The sequence below is a fragment of the Phodopus roborovskii genome, unplaced genomic scaffold, assembly GCF_943737965.1.
Source record: "Phodopus roborovskii unplaced genomic scaffold, PHOROB, whole genome shotgun sequence".
Lineage (NCBI taxonomy): Eukaryota > Metazoa > Chordata > Mammalia > Rodentia > Cricetidae > Phodopus > Phodopus roborovskii.
In genome coordinates this window covers 24,679,131-24,699,859 of record NW_026125295.1, presented here as the reverse complement: position 1 = coordinate 24,699,859, position 20,729 = coordinate 24,679,131, and the positions used below count along the sequence as shown (strand labels likewise).

Sequence of the window (20,729 nt, the reverse complement as noted above, 5' to 3'; positions counted from 1 at the left end):
AGGTGTGGTGGCAAACACATTTAATTCCAGTACTCGGGAGGATCTCTGTGAGTTAAAGGTCAGTCTGGTCTATGAGTTCCAGGACAGCCAGGCCTCTGTAATGGAAAAACCAAAACCCAAACAAACACAAAACAAAACAGAAAAAAAAAAAAAAACTTCACAAAAACCAAACAAACCCCCAACCCCAAAACAAACCAGCCAACCAAGCAACAACAAAAACCAACAACAGAACCCAAGAGCCTTTCTCTAACTTTGAGGCTGAATCCAGGCCTCACACACGGATGAGTGTTTCACGATTTTGTTACTTGAATAACTTGATGGCAGTTTTAACCCTGCGGAAGGCAGGCAGAACTGAGCCTTGAGTCTCCTGGGGAACATTCCGTTCTCTAGTAACTCAGCAAAATCCAACTAAGAGAGAGAGGAGTCGGAGTGACCCTCACACCGTTAATCTCAGCACAAGGAGTCGGGGGTTTCTGTGAGCTGAGGAAAAACCAAAAAGAAAGAAAGATAGAGAAAGAAAGGAAGGAAGAGAGGAAGGAAGGAAGGAAGGCAGGAAGGAAGGAAGGAAGGAAGGAAGGAAGGAAGGAAGGAAGGGAGGAAGGAAGGAAGGAAGGCAGGAAGGAAGAGGAGAGGAGAGAAGGGGGAGATATTCATTTTAGTTGACTGCAGGGTGTTTCTGATGGGGGGGCACTTTTTTACTGCAGACTACTTAGAAGCCTATCGTCAGACATTGTGAGACATTATGCAACATATATTCAACTAATTTTCTCTAAAATGAGGACTAATGGCCTTTCCTAGATCCAGACCCATGAGAGAAAATACGTAAGCAGTGACTCTTTAAAATGGCCAGAGAAAACACAGCCGTAAGTTGTAAGATCAGTTTCCAGCTAGCTTCTGCGGGGTATAGCTGCAAAACAGCTATTCAGAACAAAAACTGCGAGCAACACTGTACTATCGTGCCAGCTGTTTGTTTAGGCCCAACAAATCTGAGAACTTAGAGAGGACATCAAATGTAGAGAAAGCGCAGTATCGGTGGCACATTCCACCCCAGGCTGGACCACTGGCACCTGCCTACACTGCTTTAGGCTTTCCGACCTGACTGAAGGTTGGTGGTTGACTTATTGGATTCCCACTCCTGGCATCTCGTGTCTCCCCAAGTCTCCCTCTCCTCCCTTCTCTTTGTGACTGTTGATTATTTCGCTTTAGTTTTTGAGACAATCTCACCCTGTATAGCAGACTGGCCTGGAACTCATTAGATAGCCCAGGCTGACCTTGAGCTTCTGACAATTGTCTTGCCTCAATCTCTCAAGTATTATTAGGGTGATATCATGAGCCACAGTGTACAACCTATTTCAGTCAGAAATAGTTGGATTTTAAAAACACGTAAAGAAGAAAACAAAATAACAACAACCACAAACAGGCAGGGTAGTCATGCCTATATTCTCAGCACTTGCGAGGAGACAGAAGGCTTGCTACAAGTTTAAGGCTAATCTGATGTACAAAGTAACACCCAGTCTCAAATTACAGACAAACAAACGAGAAATTATAACACACACACACACACACACACACACACACACACACACGCGCGCGCACGCATGCACGCACGCAGGCACACAGAAGACTAGTTACTTACTGGATGATAGTAACTGTAGGGAACCCCAGAGAAAAGTTAGCATCTTAACAGCCGTCCTTCCTACTACTCTCTTAGATACTAACATACTGGCAATTTTCCATTCCCCTATGACTGTTCCCTTATTAAACATGATGTAGCCTGACCCTGAAAGAGTCCCAGCTGCAGTCTTATTGTATAGCAACTTATCTTATAGCAGGACATCTGCATTCTGCTTGGAAGGACATTCTGCCTCCCTCACATCCTCCCTTTAACCCATTCCCTCATTTCTCCACTACTTGAACCCTGTGGTTGTATTCATTAAATGAGACTTGATCAGAATACTGTCTTGTCTCCATCTCTCAAGTTTCTTGTCTCTTAATTCTCATTCCCTCCCTCAGGGTCCCCATCGACTGACCCCGTTGGCCAGGGCAAGTAACAGTCCTGATAATTTGGTATACAGCAGTCTAGGTTTTTAAATGCATGTATATACTTTTTAATTTTTGTTTCAAACGTTTCTTGTACCTATTACTTAAAACCAGCTTGCTTCATAACATGTTTTTTCCTGTGACATTAAATATTTGCTCCATTGGAAAAAAAAATTCGATTTTACGAAGTGGAGAATGAACGTGTGTAAATCATAATCGCCCAAAGACAGCGCAGGTGACTAAGTGTGGAGACGAGGCTCCTTGAAGATCTGCGGCAGGCCTTGCAGGGAAGAGGAGTTGAAACTCTGAGAGATGATGTTGTCTGATGGCTCGCCTCTTGGTGTAACCATCACCCATTTGACGATAGTTTAGGGGAGTATGACCTAGAAGACCCATCTCCACTGAGGCGCACGCCTCATCCAGCGCCCCCTGGTGGCTGCTACTCAACCACACAAACGGTAAGGAATTTATTTACCTTTTTCTTTTTTTTACGGGTCCTATTAGATTTCTTGCTATGCTTCCAAATAGACGTGAAGGTGTCCGAAGAGATCCTGGGAGTGACCGTAATTTTTAAGGGTGGTAGTTTACCTGAGCAAAGAGAGCATAAGCATACATGAGTCTGGCTCTCACACACTGTGTTGGGGTGCCCTCAGGCCTAAGATCCTGGCAGGAGTTACATCATTAGAGTTGGCTCATGAAGAACTCCCAGATAAAGGCTTGATGGTAATCTGGGACTCTAAATCCTAGGACTCTGGAAGCAGGAGGATCAGCCTCAACTACATAGCCAGCTCAAAGTCACCCTGAGCTAGAGACCCTGTCTTGAAAAAAAAAATCAAAACGGGGTGGGGGTGGGATGGGGGAAAGATGAAGGCAGAATGAACCTAACTCCCTCTTTAGCAGGTAAGAAAGTTAGTGTGATGTCATGAAAGGAGAATCAGAAATTCTCTTGTTGGCTGGCAAATGATGTGAACACAGAAGACCCTAAAAGGACATCAGTTTTATAATCAGCGATGTTTCTAACGGTTTTAAAGTTTAAAATGATGCCTTCAGAGCTAAAAGACAAGTGATTCACCCTGTGAAATCCAAGCAGCTAACCCTTTTTTGAGGACTCTCCACTGGTGTTCAAACTAATAACCTAATTAAAGCGCTCCGTCAGAAACAGCCCATAATGATTCCAGCTCATGAGATAAATGCATTAAGGCTATTCATGATGCACACTTAGACTAAATCTCAAAACTGCCGATTTCTTGAGTCACAGATTACTCTTTAATGCTATTTAAATGAGCGGCAGTCCCTAATTAGCTTCTCACTTATGTAAATTGAGCCACTTACTAAGCAAGTAAGACACTTTCCTTTCCAGATAGGTACTCTGTGAAAATCATTTCCCATCAAGTCATCGGAGGCTGTCTCTCACTACATTCTCTGCAGTAATGGTGGGGAGACTGCCTGCAGCTCCATAGTGGTTTCTGCCAGAGTGAGGTGTGGCTACGGCACCAGGAAAATCACAGCAGGAAAATCACAGCGTGGTCGTGACCTGCCTTCTGCTTATTGCACTCAAAGTAAGGTTTAACAGAGTAACCCCGCTGAACTTCATCTCAGCTCTAATGGAACGAGAAGTGAGTATCCTGTTCCTCTAAAAAAAAAAAAAAGGATAATTGGAAAAACACCTTAGAATCATTTACTTGGCCATTAGACATGCGCGGCTTTTGTTTGGAACAGAACATCAGAGCAGACCACACAGTCCTATAACTCCCTTTAAGACACTGCCAGCAAAGGCAAGGCAAAACCTGGGCCATTTTGCTTCAGAAATGATGAAGACAGGGTGCTGTGCTCCTGAATCCCCCCACTCTGCCTGCCCCTCACTCTCCTCAACTCGGAATTTCATTTTAACATCGTCCATGTTTTATATTGAGCTACATTTAAAATGACATTTTTTTCCCTTCAAGATGGGGTTTCTCTGTGTAGCGTTGGAGCCTGTCTTGGAACTCGCTCTATAGACCATGTTGGCCGCTAACTGACAGAGATCCCCCTGCCTCTGCCTCCGGAGTGCTGGGATTAAAGGCGTGCGCCGCCGCCGCTGCCGCCGCCACCACCACCACCAGGCTAAAATGACATTTCTTGCTCTCCCTCTAAAAGCAGGAGAACACACTACAGGAGAGGCCAGGGGTAGGCACCATTAATTGACCTCACTTCTCTCATTTTCAAAGGGTTACACAGCCCCAAGTCACTCAGTGCTGCCTGCCGCTTAGAGCCAAGCCCCTCTTAAATGATTAAGAAGTATACTGTGGTCCTCTCTCTCTCTCTCTCTCTCTCTCTCTCTCTCTCTCTCTCTCTCTCTCTCTCTCCCTCCCTCCCTCCCTCCCTCTCTCTCTCTTTCTCCCTCCCCCCCCCTCTCCCTCCCCTCTCTGTCTCCATGGTAGCCTCATGTAGCCCAGGCTAGCCTCAGACTGAAAGGTGCCAGTGCCTGGCTGGCTCAGCTGTGGTCTTAGGATGGTTGCTACTTCGGTTTTACGATCAGTTTCTGTTAAAATCACTTTAGGTTGGGCTGAGAGGAGAATAGAGAACAGGAGAAAACTTTCTTTGAGAATAAGAAAGCAAAGGGAAGAGCTGGAGAGATGGCTCAGAGGTTAAGAGCCTTGGCTGCTCTTCTAGAGGTCCTGAGTTCAATTCCCAGCAACCACATGGTGGCTCACGAGATCTGGTGCCCTCTTCTGGAGGTGCAGGCAAACATGCAGGCAGAACACAGAATGATTCTTTAAAAAAAAAAAAGGGGGCGGGGGGACAGAAAAAGCAAAAGCAATAGATTAATTTAAAAACCTCAAAAAACTAAAACCCAAGACATGCTACTCCAGAGGCGGAAGGAAAGAAACTACCTAGACACTAGCCTAGAATAGGGGCTCAAAGGCTGTAAAAGTCCTTGAGCTCTGTACAAGTCTCTTGGCATATTGGCACAATGGTGACAATGCTCCAGCTCATTGCAGAGCTCAGATTTGTTCTTTAAACACACACACACACACACACACACACACACAAAACCAACAAAAAGGATCAAGTTCAGAGCCCAGGAAGAAGAGGATTCAGCTTTACCTGTCTTCCTGGCTCTCAGAGCTTCCAGGATGCCGACTGCAGCCATTTCTCCCAGGACATTGTTTCCAAGGTCAAGTTCCCTTAAGTGAGTAGAGTATTTGATCAGGCTGCATAGAGAAAACAACAACAAACGGCTTTGTGCCTTTCTCGGCTCACGGTCCCTCCGAGAAAGTCTAGGGTTTCAGAGAATGATCTTTCTTTTTAGGCTCCCTCCAGCCTCCCTGCCCCTTCCTAAGCTGATGCAATGACCTGACTTGAGACTGGAGAGGCGTTGAGCCTGGCTGGTTGAGCCTGGATGAGCCTCTCTACTCTGGAATATTCTGCTTCTCTTACAAAAGCCAATTCAAGCTTTCACTGCCATAAATCTTTCATTCATTCCTTTACTTTAAAAGGTTTCCTGTAAGACTTCTTAGTCTTTTACATTTTATCTACCAGTTAAATGTCAATCAACTGGAGACATTGGCAAGGGTTTTGATAACTTTCAGTATGTCAAATAATAACTCTTACTTGGTGACTTTTTATTTATTTTGGAGTGGTCTCTCTATGTAGCACTGGCTGGCCTGGAACTTGCTATGTAGACCCCACTTGCCTCAAACTCACAGAGATCCACCTGTCTCTGCCTCCCAAGCACTGGAATTAAAGATGTGCCACCATGTTAGGCTTATCTGGCAACATTACAAACAAACAAATATTTTCACATAAAATTAAGGAAGGCAAATTGTGGGATATTTGTACACTGTGTGAAGGTGTATTAATGTGACTGGTGTAATAAAAAGCTAAACGGCCAATAGGTAGGCAGGAGAGGTATAGGTGGAATTTCTGGGGAGGGAAAGGGGAGGAGCAATCTAGGCACATGGGAGATTCCTGGAGACACGGAGAGGAAACAGCATGGAAGGGAAGTAACGGCATGTGATAGAACGTAGATTAATATACTCTAAGAGCCAGTTAGGAACAAGCTATAGGCTGAGCTTTCATAATTAAAAAGTCTCCATGTTGTTATTTGTGAGCTGGTGGCCAAAAGAAAACTCCAACTACAGTAAGCGTTGGGGCTGGAGTGATGTCTCATAGGTTGGAGCACTTACTGCACTTCTAGAGCATCTGGATTCAATTCCAAGCACCTACATAGCAGCTCAGGCCTGTCTGACACCCACACCCAGACATACACGCATGCAAAATACCAGTGAACATTAGATAAAATGAAATTGCTTAAAAAGGCAAGCCTCAGAATAAGGATTTTAAAATCAGGTGAATTTAGCTTTATACTTTTTTCTTACCTAAGGACTCTAGGCTCAACCCTGCTTAGTTTCCAAGAGCAGCAGAGACTAGGAATGCTCAGGGTGGTGTGGTCATTGCATTTTCCTTATTTCTTGGTATGCAATTGAACTGTCTTGGCCTGGCAGTGTTCTGCTGGCTGGTGCTTAGAAGTCTCTGGCATCCTGTGTGGAGGTGACATTGAGACAAAGACCTAGACTTCTGGTCAGCTCTACCTTTCTGTTGACCATGTGATCAAGGGTAAGCCATGTGCCCTCATGGGTCTAACTTTCCATCTCTGCAAAACTAGCCTGAAGGGGCTTTGTGGCCTGTTTGATGAGGTTGCAGTGAAGACAGAGCGATTATTTCCTGAGTACGCATTGGTGCTCACATCAGGGACTAAAGGAAAGTTAACTGCTGGTGTCTGCTCAAAAGTAAATTGTGGCTGGGCCACAGCAGTCAGGAGGCAGAGGCAAGTGGATCTCTGTGAGTTCAAGGCCAGCCTGGTCTACAGAGCTAGTTCCAGGACAAGCTCCAAAGCAATACAGAGAAACCCTGTCTTGACCCCCCCCACACACACACAAAAGAAGTGCATTGTGATGTGGTTATCAAGAGGTCAGTCCTGCGCCGTTATCTCATACGAGGGCTTGAACTTTCCCTTAGGGTCAATGCTGACTTTGACTCTTCCACTCACTGGACACACTCTCCACAGACTCAGCAGCCAAGACTAAAGCTGGGCCTACACAACCCTGCCAGACTCTTATCAAAGAGCTTGTTCTTCAGGAAGTCATCTGCCTAGGGCGTGGGCAGTTTCACTTCCCAGATCTGTGGATGTTCTTCAGACAAGACGGGTGTGAACAGGGTTCCAGGGCTGGAGAGATGGCTTGTTCTTGCAGAGGACCTAGGTTCAGTTCCCAGCTCCCACAAGGTGGCTCACAAGTCTCTGTAACTCATATTCGAGGGACTCTAAGCCCTCCTCTGATCCCCAAGGATACCAGGACATATGTGGTGTATAGACACACATGCAGGTGGAACATCTGTACACATAAAATAAAAATAAACCAATATAGAAAGAATTAAACGATGAAAGAAAGGGATGCTTCTAGGAGAGGAAGACCCACGGAAGGAGGCCGGAAAGCTGAAGGCCGACGAGGGTACCCAGTTCTGTGTCTAGGTTGACCCTATGAAGTTTTGAGGGAGCTGAATATCACTGGTGCATTTGCTGTGCCCTGGCTGCCCTGGGGCCACCCCAGGACTGAAGGCTTCTGCCCTTCAAAAGTGCCTCTCAGGGGCTCTGCGGGGCTTCGACCCAGTTCAGTTTCCGGCCCAGAGCTGAACCTAGAAGCCTGGACATAGAAGGAACTTCATTTGCTCCACTGGCTGGAGGTGGTGCCTTCTTCAGCTTCCCTCAGCTCTCCAGAGTGCTTCTTCTAATTTGGACAAAGGATGAACTGATCCCTGAACATGGCTTAGCTCTTTGCATAAATGATTTGTTTAACCTCCAGCTAGTGTAAGCAGACAAAGGGGGTAAAAAGGGAGGAAAAGTAAGCGAACCTAAGAGCAGTAAGGATAAAGAAAACTTAGTTGGGATGGTGGCACATGCCTTTAATCCCAGCACTCAGGAGGCAGAGGCTGGCGAATCTCTGTGAGTTCAAGGCCAGCCTGGTCTACGAAGTGAGTTCCAGGACAGCAAAGCCATAGAGAAAGCCTGTCTCGGAAAAAAAAAAAAAAACCAAACGAACAAAAAGAAAACCGAGAGCCGATTCTCTGAGATCAGTAACACTGGTGAGTTTCTAACCAAACCTTTAGGAAGAAAGAGAAAACACAATGACTGATATCAATGAAAGAGAAGACCTCTCCACAGCTTCTAGTTTCTAAAAGGACAATAAAGAAATATGAATAACTTTATCCTAATAAACTTGACAATGCATACAAACAAATTCTTAGAAAGAAACAAGGTAGAATATGCCAGGCAAAACCCTGGGAAGCCAGAGAGCCTTATACTTAATGTTTGTTTCTGTTTGTTTCAGTTCAGTTTGTTTCAGTTACAACCCAGGGCCTTGTATGTTTCAGGTAAACTCTAGCACCAACCTAACTTATACTGCTTTGAAAAAAGAGTTTTGATTAAAAATCTTCCTTGCTAAGTGTGATGGCACGTGCCTGTAACCCCTATGTTCAGGCTGAGGGAGGAAGGCCATGAATATGAGGCCAGCATGGCCTGTTTAGTAAGACTTGTATAAAAACACAAAATAAAACCCTGCTAATGTCAAGGGCTTCACTGATGAATCTACCAAATTAAAGGACACTACCATCATAATACCACAGGAGTTGTCATCAAACAGAACGGGAGGGGACACTTCCTAAGTCCTTCTGTAAGGCCAAAAAAACAAGGCATATATATATATATATCTTCGTGTAGCTCATGAATGTAAACACAAAAATCCTGAACATATTTTTAGCAGCTTACACCAGCAATACATTAAGTTCAACAAGATATTGCAATAGAAGCTATTGATGTAATTATCTGGGAAAGGGCAGCATCGATTGCTAGCTGGGAAGCCTTTTTGGACAAGGAAGAACATAAAGAAGGAGCCTTTTATTGCTGAGATAATAAATTGCTACCCATCAGACCTTCAGGCCTGAGACCTCAGCTGTGCCCGGTGCTCTTGGCCGCCTGTGATGCTGCGGCTCTGGCCATGAGACTCTGCCCAGAGTCCCCCTTTTTACCCTGTAGTGCCTGAGTGCCTGAGTTGCAAGCCCTGCTAACGGCTTCTTCAGCTTGAGGTGTGGATTCAGTAGAGATGAATGGGGGGGGGGGGGATGCCTGAGGTTGTCAAAATAAGCACGACAAGGAAACAGTGTTTTCTAGAAGCTTCTGAGAAGTATACTTCCACCTTTCTGCTTTGGGAGTCCAGGATGGATAGTTATTTGTTTTGTTTTTCATGATAGGGTTTCTCTGTGTAGCATTGTAGACCAGGCTGGCCTCGAACTTACAAGACCTGCCCACCTCTGCCTCCCGAGTGCTACGATCAAAGGCGTACGCCACCACCGCATGTCTCAGGTTTTGAGTTATATTGTGACTTTAGGAGTGGAGGGATGTTCTAATTCTTGCCCCTTATATTGCCTCAGCTGCTACTCTTTTCCCGGTGAGGTTTCTGGGGGCCCTAGTGCCCCCATCTGAGGTGAGAAACCACACGAGAATTACTAAAGAGCTGTATTCAGCCTTGTGGTTTAACTTGTGCACTTCAGTTTGAGAGTGGATGAATTCAAAGTTCTTACTGTTCCCCACCATGTTAAAATTCGAGTGAGTTCCAGCAATTGCTCTCCCTCTTTTCCAGTCCCGTCTATGCTGTTATCTGCCAGATGCAGTGACACTACCCAAGGGCCGGCTTCCATCAAGCGTTTAGCTTTTTTCCTGATTCCTGCAAAAAAGCAGAATGCTGGTATTATTTTTAGATGACAGCTCCCCTGTTTATTGCCATATAAATGATTTTTAAATAAAGTTTGCACATACTGGACTTGTGAATAGGCTTATTTTGCAGCACGACCAATGAATAGAATATATGTGCTTTTGGAAGTCCTGGCTTTGCTTTGGGTTTCCACCTCATTCTTTACAACAGAGGCCCCAGATTGCATGACAGACAATCCCATCTCAGAGTCAGATAGTCACTGATAACCTAACTGAAGGGGAATATTTCTTGGTGAATGCATCAATTGAAAGGGGATTTGGTTCATTGTAGAGGTCTGAGAAGCGGTCTCAGTTTTTGAGCATTGGACTCTAGGAAGCATCAGGAGGAGAAAGGGACCATCTGTCTCAGTAACTCATGACTGCCTCAGTGAGGGCAGGAGTCCTTCTGCGCCTGGGTCACCCTTATCGGTCTGCTGAGATTTCTCCAGAGGTCACTGTCAGAGCCACAAAGTGGCACAGCACACACATTTAACTCACCTGATTCAGTTCTAGGGGTTTGGGAAGAAGAAAACATGAAGGGAACAGAAGAAGAGAAACCAGCTGCCAGCATACGCGAGGTCATTCACTCAAACCAGGTGAGGTGGGAAGTCTGAATCCCTGGCCCCCAAGCCATTAAGCTCCCTGAGGCCTCCCCATGTCCACCGTTATTATATGTGTGTGGCACATGACAGACACCTGAATGCTCATGAATGAAAGAATGAGCGAATGCCTAACCAGATCATCAAGTACAATCAAGTCATTGAAACATTTACCACTCATTGCTGTTTTTGAGTATAATGCCTTTATTCCATTCATGAACGTGAATGGAATATGATTGTTCATTTATACATTTTTTTTTCACAAATCTAAATAAATGCCTTTGAGGGTTAAGTCTCTGCCCTGATGATGTGAATGAACACTGATCACACCAGCTTTCCTTTCTTTCTCCGAGTTTCCATACACCAGAAAGTAGCAATGGATAAAGCCTAAGCCAACAGGCTGGGGATGAGGGCTGAAGGCCAAATTCCCATAGAGATGCTCAGCTTCGCAAGGAAAGCCAGGCACGCAGCACCCTGATCTATCAGCTCGGTGTAAATGTGTGCCCGTGGAGAGAGAGCCTGCTCCATCTTGACTGACTGGGTATAGCTTGCATTCCCACGGGACAACTATCTCACCTGCTCCCAAACTGGCATCGAGGAGTAACGAAAACATTATCTTCGCCTACAACAAATGGGCCGGATTGGAATGTGTACCTCTCCCGAGCTTCAGGGACTCTCAAAGAAGGCAGGGAGACAGCTGCCGCTCAGGTCGCTGGTCCTGCTCTGGGATTTTAACCAAAGCAACACCGAGGTCTGGATGGAAAACAAATCCCTTGGCATATGTGTGAGGACACACTCAACCCCTGGTCATACTTGATCTGCCCCAGCTGTATTCCCTCTAATCCATTTTTATTCAATCTTATTTTTATGACTTTGGAACTAAGCAAAGTGTGCAGTGAAGAGATGGCTTAGCAGTTAAGATTACTAGCTGTTCTTCCAGAGGACCTGGGTTCCATTTTCATCACAAGTATCTATAATTCCAATCCCAGGGGACCCAACACTCGTTTGCTTTCTGGCCTCTGTGGATACCAGACATGCCCATGGAGCACAGACAAAATACTCCACCCCCTCCCCCCACAAAACCCAAATAAACAGGTTTTCTAACAGTAATTATCTGAATGTGCTTCTCAGTCACCGAGAACTTGGCTTTGGTGTAGCCATGCCCTGTAGTGCTCCAGAGGTCGTATGGTACAAGGAAATACACAGAATACCCAGGTTTCAAACCTCTCTTGAAAATGTTCTGTGGCTCCTACAAAGTACCTAAACATCTCTGAACCGTATTGTAAACGAGAGGCCATGATCCCATCTCCCAGCATCATTGTGAGGGGCATCTGGGGAGCACTTTCAATGACCAGATGTCAAGGACCATAGTGCATAGCAAATAGTGGCGCCTTGCTTCCCAGTGTCATTTCTGGGTTCCCTGAGCTCCCCAAACACTGAACACAAGCAACCTGATAGTTTATTAACAAGCTGCCCACCTAGCAAAGGGTCACACATATATTTCGGCACACCTAGCCTTGAAGCCACTCTGCAGACTTATCCAGGTCCACCAGATGAATGAGCTTCCATCTTCCAGGCAGTCCATTCTCTGTCTTGAAGAACTGCCCGAGACTTATCCAGGTCCACCAGATAAATGAGCTTCCATCTTCCAGGCAGTCCATTCTCTGTCTTGAAGAACTGCCCGAGAGCAAGGGCTCAGTTCCACTGTGTTACTCTGTCACTCACTGTCCCACTTTGAAACATAATCTCAGCATTCAGGAAGCAGAGGCAGGAGGAACAGGAGTTCAAGATCGTCCTCAGTTACTAATGAGTTCAAGGCTCTCCTGGGATAATTAAGACACCGTCTCAAAAACCAAACACCAATCAAATGAACAAATAAGCAACTAAGCAAGCAAACAACAATAAACAATAAAACAATCAAATAATAATAAGACAAAATCCAAATAATAAAAACAAAATCCCCAAAGCTACAAACAAACAGCAATCAAGCAAATACTCAAAACCATCATGGCTCTAGTCAGTGAATGGGAAATGCTCACAGGCGCGAGTGTTTAAGCACGTGACTTCCAGTTGGAGGCGCTGTTTTTGGAAGTTGTGGAAACCGTGATGAAGACCCTCGCCGGCAATCGTATGTCACTAGAAGCCGGCTTTGGGTGCTATTCCCACTCTGGTTCTGGCCCGTGGTCCTGCTCCCTGTGTGTGAAGCTCCGCCACACACTCCTGCCGCTGTGAACTTCCCGCCTCTGAAACCCGAGTCAGAATAAGCCCTTCCTCCTCTAATTGCTTCTGTCGGGTATTTTGTCATAGCAATGAGACTGCGGCAGCTCGGTGTGTGTGTATCGCTTCTGGTTAGGGTCCACTGGCCTCTTCAGTCATATCTGCAGCAGCTCCCCCATCCACACTCCCCAGTGTTGACCTCCATAGCCTCCTCGTCCTCTGAGCTTCTTCTCACGGGTGTGGGTGGGGTGGGGGGAGAGGGGCGTTCCTCTCTAGATACGGGGCCTGGTGAGAGTTCTTCCTTGTGGTAGAATTCTTTTAAAGTTGTTTAACTATAATATCTTCCCACTGACAACAGACATGTGCGATTTCCCATGTACTGTCAGTTTTATGAACGTGAACTGAAACTTCCTCAGTTTGATGACGGGACTCTGGAAAGCAAAATGTGATGAGTATTGGCTGATTCCCACTGAGGGTCCTGGCACCTTTCTGTAGAGGTTTCCAATCTATGTTCAGCTGTCACCCCAGGATGGAAGCATGAATACAATGACTTCTAAGTGGTAACTTCCTGTTTTTGAATTAATACAGCTTTTGAAGATTACATCTTGACTCTTGCATTCCTTACTGCCACTTACCGGTATTTCTGTGGGCTGTGGCTGTGATATAAACAATAGGGCCTTATTTGGAGAACTGTAGTCAAGCTCTGCTCTCACTCAGGACCCTGGAAGGACCATTTCAGGATTAGACATTGCTCCAGAACCAAAACAGCCCTGGGGATGGCTACCCTGTAGCTTCAGCTGGGAAAAGAGTAGGTCCAGACAAGGCACTCCTTGCTCCCCACTGAAATGGCTTAGGAAAACCATATTATCCTCAGGTGGATACTCCTAGTGACCATTTGGTGACCCTCTAGCCTTTACCATCTACTGCTGAATAGTTTGTGAGGAGGCTGTGAAAAGCTGGATGTCACCTGCTTGAAGGCTGACCAGCCTCTAGACTCTTGTGTAGACAGAGCCTGGGTCTCAGAGCTGGATCCATGGAGGGCTGGGTGAACTGAGTAGTCCAGCAGGATGGGCCTGGCCTGTTTGTTCTGAGGTTCCCAGGACACAGAAGAGGCTCTGCTCTCTCATCCTCTTCACTGAGCAAAATAAACCAAGGGAGGCCGTCAATGGTTTCAAGTCTACAGAAGTGGTTCTCAGTGACTTCTGGACCAACAGCCTCAGCCTCACTGGGGACTGAGGGATGGTGCCCAAGCTCTCAGAGGACCTTTGATGACCTTTCCTCAGGGCCCCGAGGGACAGCATCCATGGGATGGCTCCCACAAGACGGTGCCCAAGCTCTCAGGGGGCCTTTGATGACTGGCAGGTCAAACAGCACTGGTTTAATGATTCGGTGTGTTCAGTAGTACAGCAGTGAGGGATGGCTGGGACAGGCATGTGGACAACTGCAGGCAGCCACACAGATTGCTATGCTCCACAATCAAACTATAGCTGCCCCCATGTCGGTGTGTCTGGTTTTCGTCATCATCTCTGTAAGTGTTCTTGGGATGCCAAGTGAGAGGAGAAAGGCTAAGCTTCTGAGTGGGGATGGTTTTCCAGGCATCAGGCCAAAAACCTGTCCACCAAGGGGTGCACATGAAAATATTTTGGCTGTTTCCAATTAGGACCAAATGGAAACCATCTGGCCTCCTCACCCAGGAGTGTGGCACAATCAGCTCATCTCAGCCCCTTCTTTTGAAACAGGTAGAGTCCTACCAAAGACCAGATTCTCCCCCCACCCCAACCCATATGACTGTTAAGCAGTTGTCCAATGCAGCCACTATGTAGCCCTGGCTAGCCTACAACTCTCTATGCAGATCAGGCTGGCCTTGAATTCTTATGGCTCCATCTCTCTCTGGCTCACGAGGCATGTGCCATCACGCCCTGTCTTTGGGAAGGTGTTTTGAAGTTTTGTTATTACTGAAAATACAAACATATATATAATAGATGAAAACTGTTCTATTGAGTTCAGGCTGAGGAGACAAATGGCTTCAATTGCCTCCTGGGTCAAATCCAAGCCTTTGTCTTGGCTTGTAGGTCCCTTAATGTGTTCCATTCCCTCAGGTTGGCCAGCCTCATGCATCCCCTTGTCTTGGCCAAGCTTGTAGGCTCCTGGATGGTATTGGGAAGGTCTTTCCTACTCAAGTCCCTCCTCATCTAAGTTCTCTCTTGGTCCCATCCTAGGTCAGTTTATCCACAAAGCTTTGTCTCCAATCCCAGCTCTGGGGCAGAATGTTCTTCTGCTGGCCCAGAGAACACACCAAAGGCCATCTCTCTAGACTTGGAAACATTGACTGCCTTCTCGATTAGCACTACCCAATGGGAAAACTGCATCCATGGCAGACAGCACAGTAGGGGCTGATGTTTTCTTGCTTTGTAGTCTCCTCTCTTTCTGCCCCTCCCCCTTTCCCCTTCTCTCCCCAGGGTCCCATATAGTCCACGTTAGCCTCAATCTTTGCTTTGTAGCTGAGGATAACCTTGAACTCCTTATCATCCTCCTTTTGTCCTCCAGTCAATGAGGGGCAAGCATACACCCTGCTGTACATTTTCATGTGGTTTTCGGACCACAAGACTTTGTAATTTTCTAATGTAGCAGTATTTCCCAGAGACAATTCAAAGATAATCAAGGGCAGAAGAAGAGACCACACAAGAGCAGATTCAAATTGAAGAAGACAGAGCCCAAGGGGATTAGGTTCCACTCAAACAGCTGGTTGTCTTCCCCACAAATGCAAATTACAAACCACCAGATGCTGGTTGCACCTCCAGGAGCTTCCCAAAAGCCCCTTCATACCCAGCAGTACTCCTGCACTGTGTCCTCAGAACTTTAGTGTGTTAGCGCCTGTACAGGAGCCTGTGGTGCCCTTTGCAGGGTGGGATGTTGAGAGCCAGGCAGGGTAGGAGCGGGGTCTGGGGATGCAGTGACACTGTGAACTTCAGCACTTGGAAGGCTCCTGGGGTAGTAAATCCTACTCAGAATTCAGTGTCTCTCTCTCTCTCTCTTTCCCTCTCCCTCTTGCCCCCCCTTCTCAGTCTCCCTCTCCCTCCTCCCTTTCTCCCCTGGTTCTCCCTGTTTCTCTCAAAGCCCTTCACCCTCACCGGGGTTCTAACTCTGAGTAACTGACTTCTGAGGCCTTGCTAGCACTCCTGGAAGAATTGTCTCAAACCATGCTCTTCTGGAATGTTGACTGTGCCCATGATGAATTCCTCTGGCAGGCGTGGTGAAACTGTGCTTGGGTGGTTCGTGTGCAGTCACAAGGCACTGGATCTTCTTTTTCTCCATCTGGCTTTAAGTCTTTGTTTGGGATAATTATGCACGAGGGACACACGGAGTGAGATAGACTGTGAAGGGAGTGGAAGGGATAATTGAAAGGACAACAAAAATACCTCTTTTCCCCCTTTTCCTCTGTGAGGGCCTTCTCGTTGTTACTGCTTCAGAAGATATTGGAATCTGGCTCAAGGCTGAGCTTCCTCCCCGGCACACTGGTTTAAAAAAAAAAAAAAAAAAAAAAAAAAAAAGGCGCAGGGTCAGAGTCAAGGAAGCGGTTTTCTGCATACTTTGGTATTGGTGACTGATTGCTTTCATTTTATGGATACTTGTGCAAAGACATTTCTCTTGGGAGAGATTTAGCTGAACACCCTTAGAATGACTCCAGTTCCTTGCCGCAAGGCCAGAGGTTAACACGCAGCTCGGCAGAACCAAGTAGGTCATCCTGCAGTCGTGGTTGACTCCCTCATGCCACAGCTGCTTTCTATAACCTGGCTCCACCTTCCTGGGATTACCATGAGCACGTAGGGAGGAATACACTTGGTTGGCATGCGGTAAGAACCGTGTAGGAGCAGGGCAGTGGTGGTGCATGCCTTTGTAGCCTGCATCTGGGAGGCAGAGGCAGGTGAACCACTGAGTTCAAGGCTAGCCTGGTCTACAGAGTGAGTTCCAGGACAGCCAGTGCTACACAGAGAAACCCTGTCTCAAAAAAACAGAACAAAACTCTCCAAAACAACAACAAACAACCCCCCCAAAAACCCCCTGTGTAAGTATGGTATCTATCAGTGCTGAGGCTAGGGATGTGGCTCAGTCTTTGAAGCGCTTGCCTCAGCATCATACACACACAGTAGCTCTCTAGACTGTGCCAGGCTTCTTCCCTAGTCCCTGCGCTTCAGATGCAATTGGAATGGTGCAGTGCAGAAGCTGACCCTCCTGCTACCTCCCTACTCTACTGCTAGCCTCACTTGGGAGGTGGCTCTTGCTTAGGGCAGCAGGTCCCCAGCATGCCTCCTCCAGCGTGCCTGTGTGCCACACAGATGGCAGACTCTTTGTGCTAGTCATCCCTGTTCATTCTGAGCTCCAGGTTCTGTCTCCTTCTGCCCCTGTGGTGTGTACAGGGCCTGATGATCCTGGCACTAAGACCCTAAGGCTTAAGTGTTCCTTCGGCTTCCTTCATTATCATTAAGCCCCTGTCTTCCAGGGTGTAAGGCAGGTATCCAGAGGAAGACATCTGGATGTCCTGCTGTAGCATGATCAGACACAAGCATGTATAAACACGCACTCACAGACATGCAACACACACACACACACACACACACACACACACACACACACACCCCATGTACTCACCCTTATACTCAAAGAAGGCCAGCAAGCACTTGCTTTTCTATTTATAGTCCTATTCTGTTCTCCTTCCTTCTCAGACTCTACACCCATAACCACACCCCTTTTCTTGTTTCCACATTATTACTTTTAAAAAATCTGCCCATTCTCTCTCTTTCTGTCCCTCCCTCCCTCCTTTCCTCCCTCCCTCCTTCCTTCCCTCTGGGTAGGGAGATGCACTCACTTATATGTGCACGTATGGAAGCAGAAGTCGGCATTAGCTATCTTTCTCTATCACTCTTCCCTATGTTTTGAGATGGGGTTTCTCACTGAACATGTGCCTTACCGTTCCAGCTAGACTGGCTGGCCAGAAAGCCCCTGGGAACCAAACAGAACCCCACAACTGTTCTGGATCCAAACTCAGGTCCTTATACTTGCTTGCAGAGCAAGTACTTTACTCACTGAGCCATTTTCCCAGCCCCCAATTGTCCCTTTCTATCAAAATATAGAATGTATATATTTATTTCAATATTTCATTTTTTAAACATTGACACCATCTAGAAGCATGCATACCCAGGCACAAGCATCCCATGGGTGGTGTGTGTATGTATGTGTAAGCATGCATGTGGTGAAGTCAGGGAACAACTTTGAGAGTTGGTTCTCTCCCTCCACCATGTGGGTCCTGCGGATTACACTGGGTCGGTCACCAGGCTTGGGGACAAGTGCTCTTTCCTGAAAGCCCTCGGTTTTGTGCATTAGTGTTCCAAGCATCTAGGAGTAAGGGGGGACACACTGGGGTTTGCACATGTACATAAATGAACACAATGGAGAAAGGAAAATGAATAGTTTTTAAGATTATGGGGGGCTGGAGAGATGGCTCAGAGGTTAAGAGCACTGGCTGATCCTCCAAAGGACCCATTCAATTCCCAGCGCCCACACGACAGCTCACCCTATCTGAAACTTCAGATTCAGGGAATCCGACAACCTCATAGGCACACACACAGGCAAAACACCAATACACACAAAATAAATATAAATCGTTAAAAAAAAAAAGAGTGGTGGTAGCACACATCTTTAATCCCAGCCCTTGGTAGGTGGCTCTCTGTGAGTTCAAGGCCAGCCTGGTCTACAGGGTGAGTTCCAGTACAGTCAGGACTATTACACAGAGAAACCCTGTCTTGGAAAACCCCTCCCCCCAACACACACACATGCAAGGAAAAGATCATGTTTACATGTTGTAACAACTGAGAGAATAAACTTGCCTGGTGCCTGTGACTGACAGGAAGATGTTGTTGGGTGTGGGGAGGGCTGGGAGAAGCTCACAGAACAGGAGACCAAGTGCTCAGGCCTCACAAAGAAGCCTCTAAATATTTTTTGCTGGGCTTGATTAGCATGTACCTATCCCTGGGTTCCAGCCTCAGCACACATGTGTGCACACACAAACACACATGCACACACAGGGTTTCTCTGTGTAGACCTGGTTGTCCTGGAACTAGCTTTGTAGACCAGACAGGTCTCAAACTCACAGAGATCCACCTACCTCTGCCTCCATAGCGCTGGGATTAAAGGTGTGCACCATCATTGCCCTGCATAGCTAATTTTTTAAAACACATTTTATTCATTTATTTAGTGTCGGTGTGTTCGTGTGTGTGTGCACGTGTGCATCATTGTTTGCAAATGCATGCATGTTCAAGTATGTGTATGTTGTACAGGTCAGAGGACAACTTGTCAGTCTCTTTCCACCATGCTCCAGGCTCTGCAGCAGGTGCCATTACTGCCCAGCCACCTCCCTGGCCCCTAAAACTTTTAATATTAAATTACAATTTCCCCCTAGGAGAAACTACTCAAGACAGCTGGAGCCAGGGTCCCCACATCTCCACCTTACGCCCTGGCGTTCTTTTTCCCTCTCCACCTCTCATTCCTGCCCGTCTGCCACACACCAAACCCTCAAGGCATTGCTTTTACACTTACAATAGTTAAAAGACAAATACCCACACAGATCACTCAGCGACTTTGAGCCCACAGCTACAGTACAGGATTCCTGAGTAGACTGTGGCTTTTTACCAGCGTGAGAAAGCAGTGCATGAGAAGTACAGGCATGGTAAACGTGTTTCCCAGTTTCTTCGGTGCACCAAAAGGCTTGGCTGAACAAGCAGTGAGCTGGGTGGTTCTATCCCATGAAAGTCCCTGAGGAGGCGACAGCCATTGTCAGTTACAGATCCCTAATGTTCTTTTCTCCCAGAGCCACCTTTTCTCAGCTCTCCATCCCCAGAACAGAGCACCAGAGTCTCTTCTGCTAGGAAGCTGTTAGCCTGCTGTAATGGTGAAGGTGACCGATGTCTCTCAAGTACTTGCCATTCAGTCCTTCCCAAGCACAGAAGGTAATTATCGTAATGTTCATTTTGCAGCTGAATTACGCTCGGAGTCACACACAGGCATACCCATCCGTGTTACTAGCCATTCGATACAACCAATTATTTCAAAGTAATTTCAAATGTACCATAAATACGCATTCTTAGAATTCACTTAAAAGAAAAGCCATTTCAAGGGGAGTAAATGGAGGTGGTTCATCTGTCCTACATCTGTCTGCCAGCTGTCTGGGTGAGGACATGTTCTCTTTAGGAATCACATAACCCTGGCACAGTACTCCGCCTCCTCACAAGGTAGGCTTGTGTGAGTCCTGTCAATCACAGCTTATCATGACCTGGGCTGTAGATTCTGGACCAAGATGTAGGCATGGGAACTGAAGAGAACCAGGGATGCAAACTCAAGGGCTCTTGCTGCCATGCGTTAGTCCCTGAATCGAGCCATCTCTATAGCTGTACCCAGTGTGTGTCCTGGTATGTGTGTCATGCATAAATATTCTTTATATTATTGGTTGTGAACCTAGCCTTTAACAGCTAAGCCATCTCTACAGCTCCATAGATATTCTTATATTATTGGTTGTGAGCCTAGCCTTTAACAGCTAAGCCATCTCTACAGCTCCATAGATATTCTTTAATCCTGTTTGAACTGCTTTTACCAACGTGATGAGTCTGATTAATATGGTGTGTTAGTTTTCAGTGACTGATTTGATAAATGACCATAAATTGAATGGTGTAACAGAATACAAGCTTAAAACCTGAAAGTGGTGGCCCACGCCTGAAATCTCAATACTCACAGGGCAGAGTCAGGAAGACTAGCACACATTCAAGACCAGCCTGCTACATGGTGAGTTCCAGGATAGCCCAGGACTGTATAGCAAGACTTTGTCTCACAAAACTGAAGGAAATAGACGTGGTGGGATGGGAGGTAGGGGGTGAAGGTGGGGTCGGGTTGGACTTGACGAGATACAAGCTTTTTTTTTTTTGTGTGGGGGAGGAGGACAGGGTTTCTCTGTAGCTTTGGAGCCTGTCTTAGAATTCCTTCTGTAGACTAGGCTGGCCTTGAACTCATAGAGATCTGCCTGCATCTTTCTCCCAAGT

The 20,729-nt window shown here is 46.5% G+C and overlaps 1 protein-coding gene across 1 annotated transcript in view; it reads right to left on the bottom strand.

The window, feature by feature from the left end:
- Positions 1-246: 246 nt before the first annotated feature.
- Positions 247-20,729, bottom strand: part of LOC127234255 (uncharacterized) — a 40,872-nt gene continuing 20,389 nt past the window's right edge. Inside the window, exons 7-11 of the mRNA XM_051201131.1 lie at positions 16,062-16,157; positions 9,668-9,800; positions 5,128-5,234; positions 2,516-2,628; positions 247-408 (exon numbers count right to left, since the gene is read on the bottom strand). Coding sequence (XP_051057088.1) covers positions 247-408; positions 2,516-2,628; positions 5,128-5,234; positions 9,668-9,800; positions 16,062-16,157 — 611 coding nt within the window. The remainder of the gene's footprint in view (positions 409-2,515; positions 2,629-5,127; positions 5,235-9,667; positions 9,801-16,061; positions 16,158-20,729) is intronic.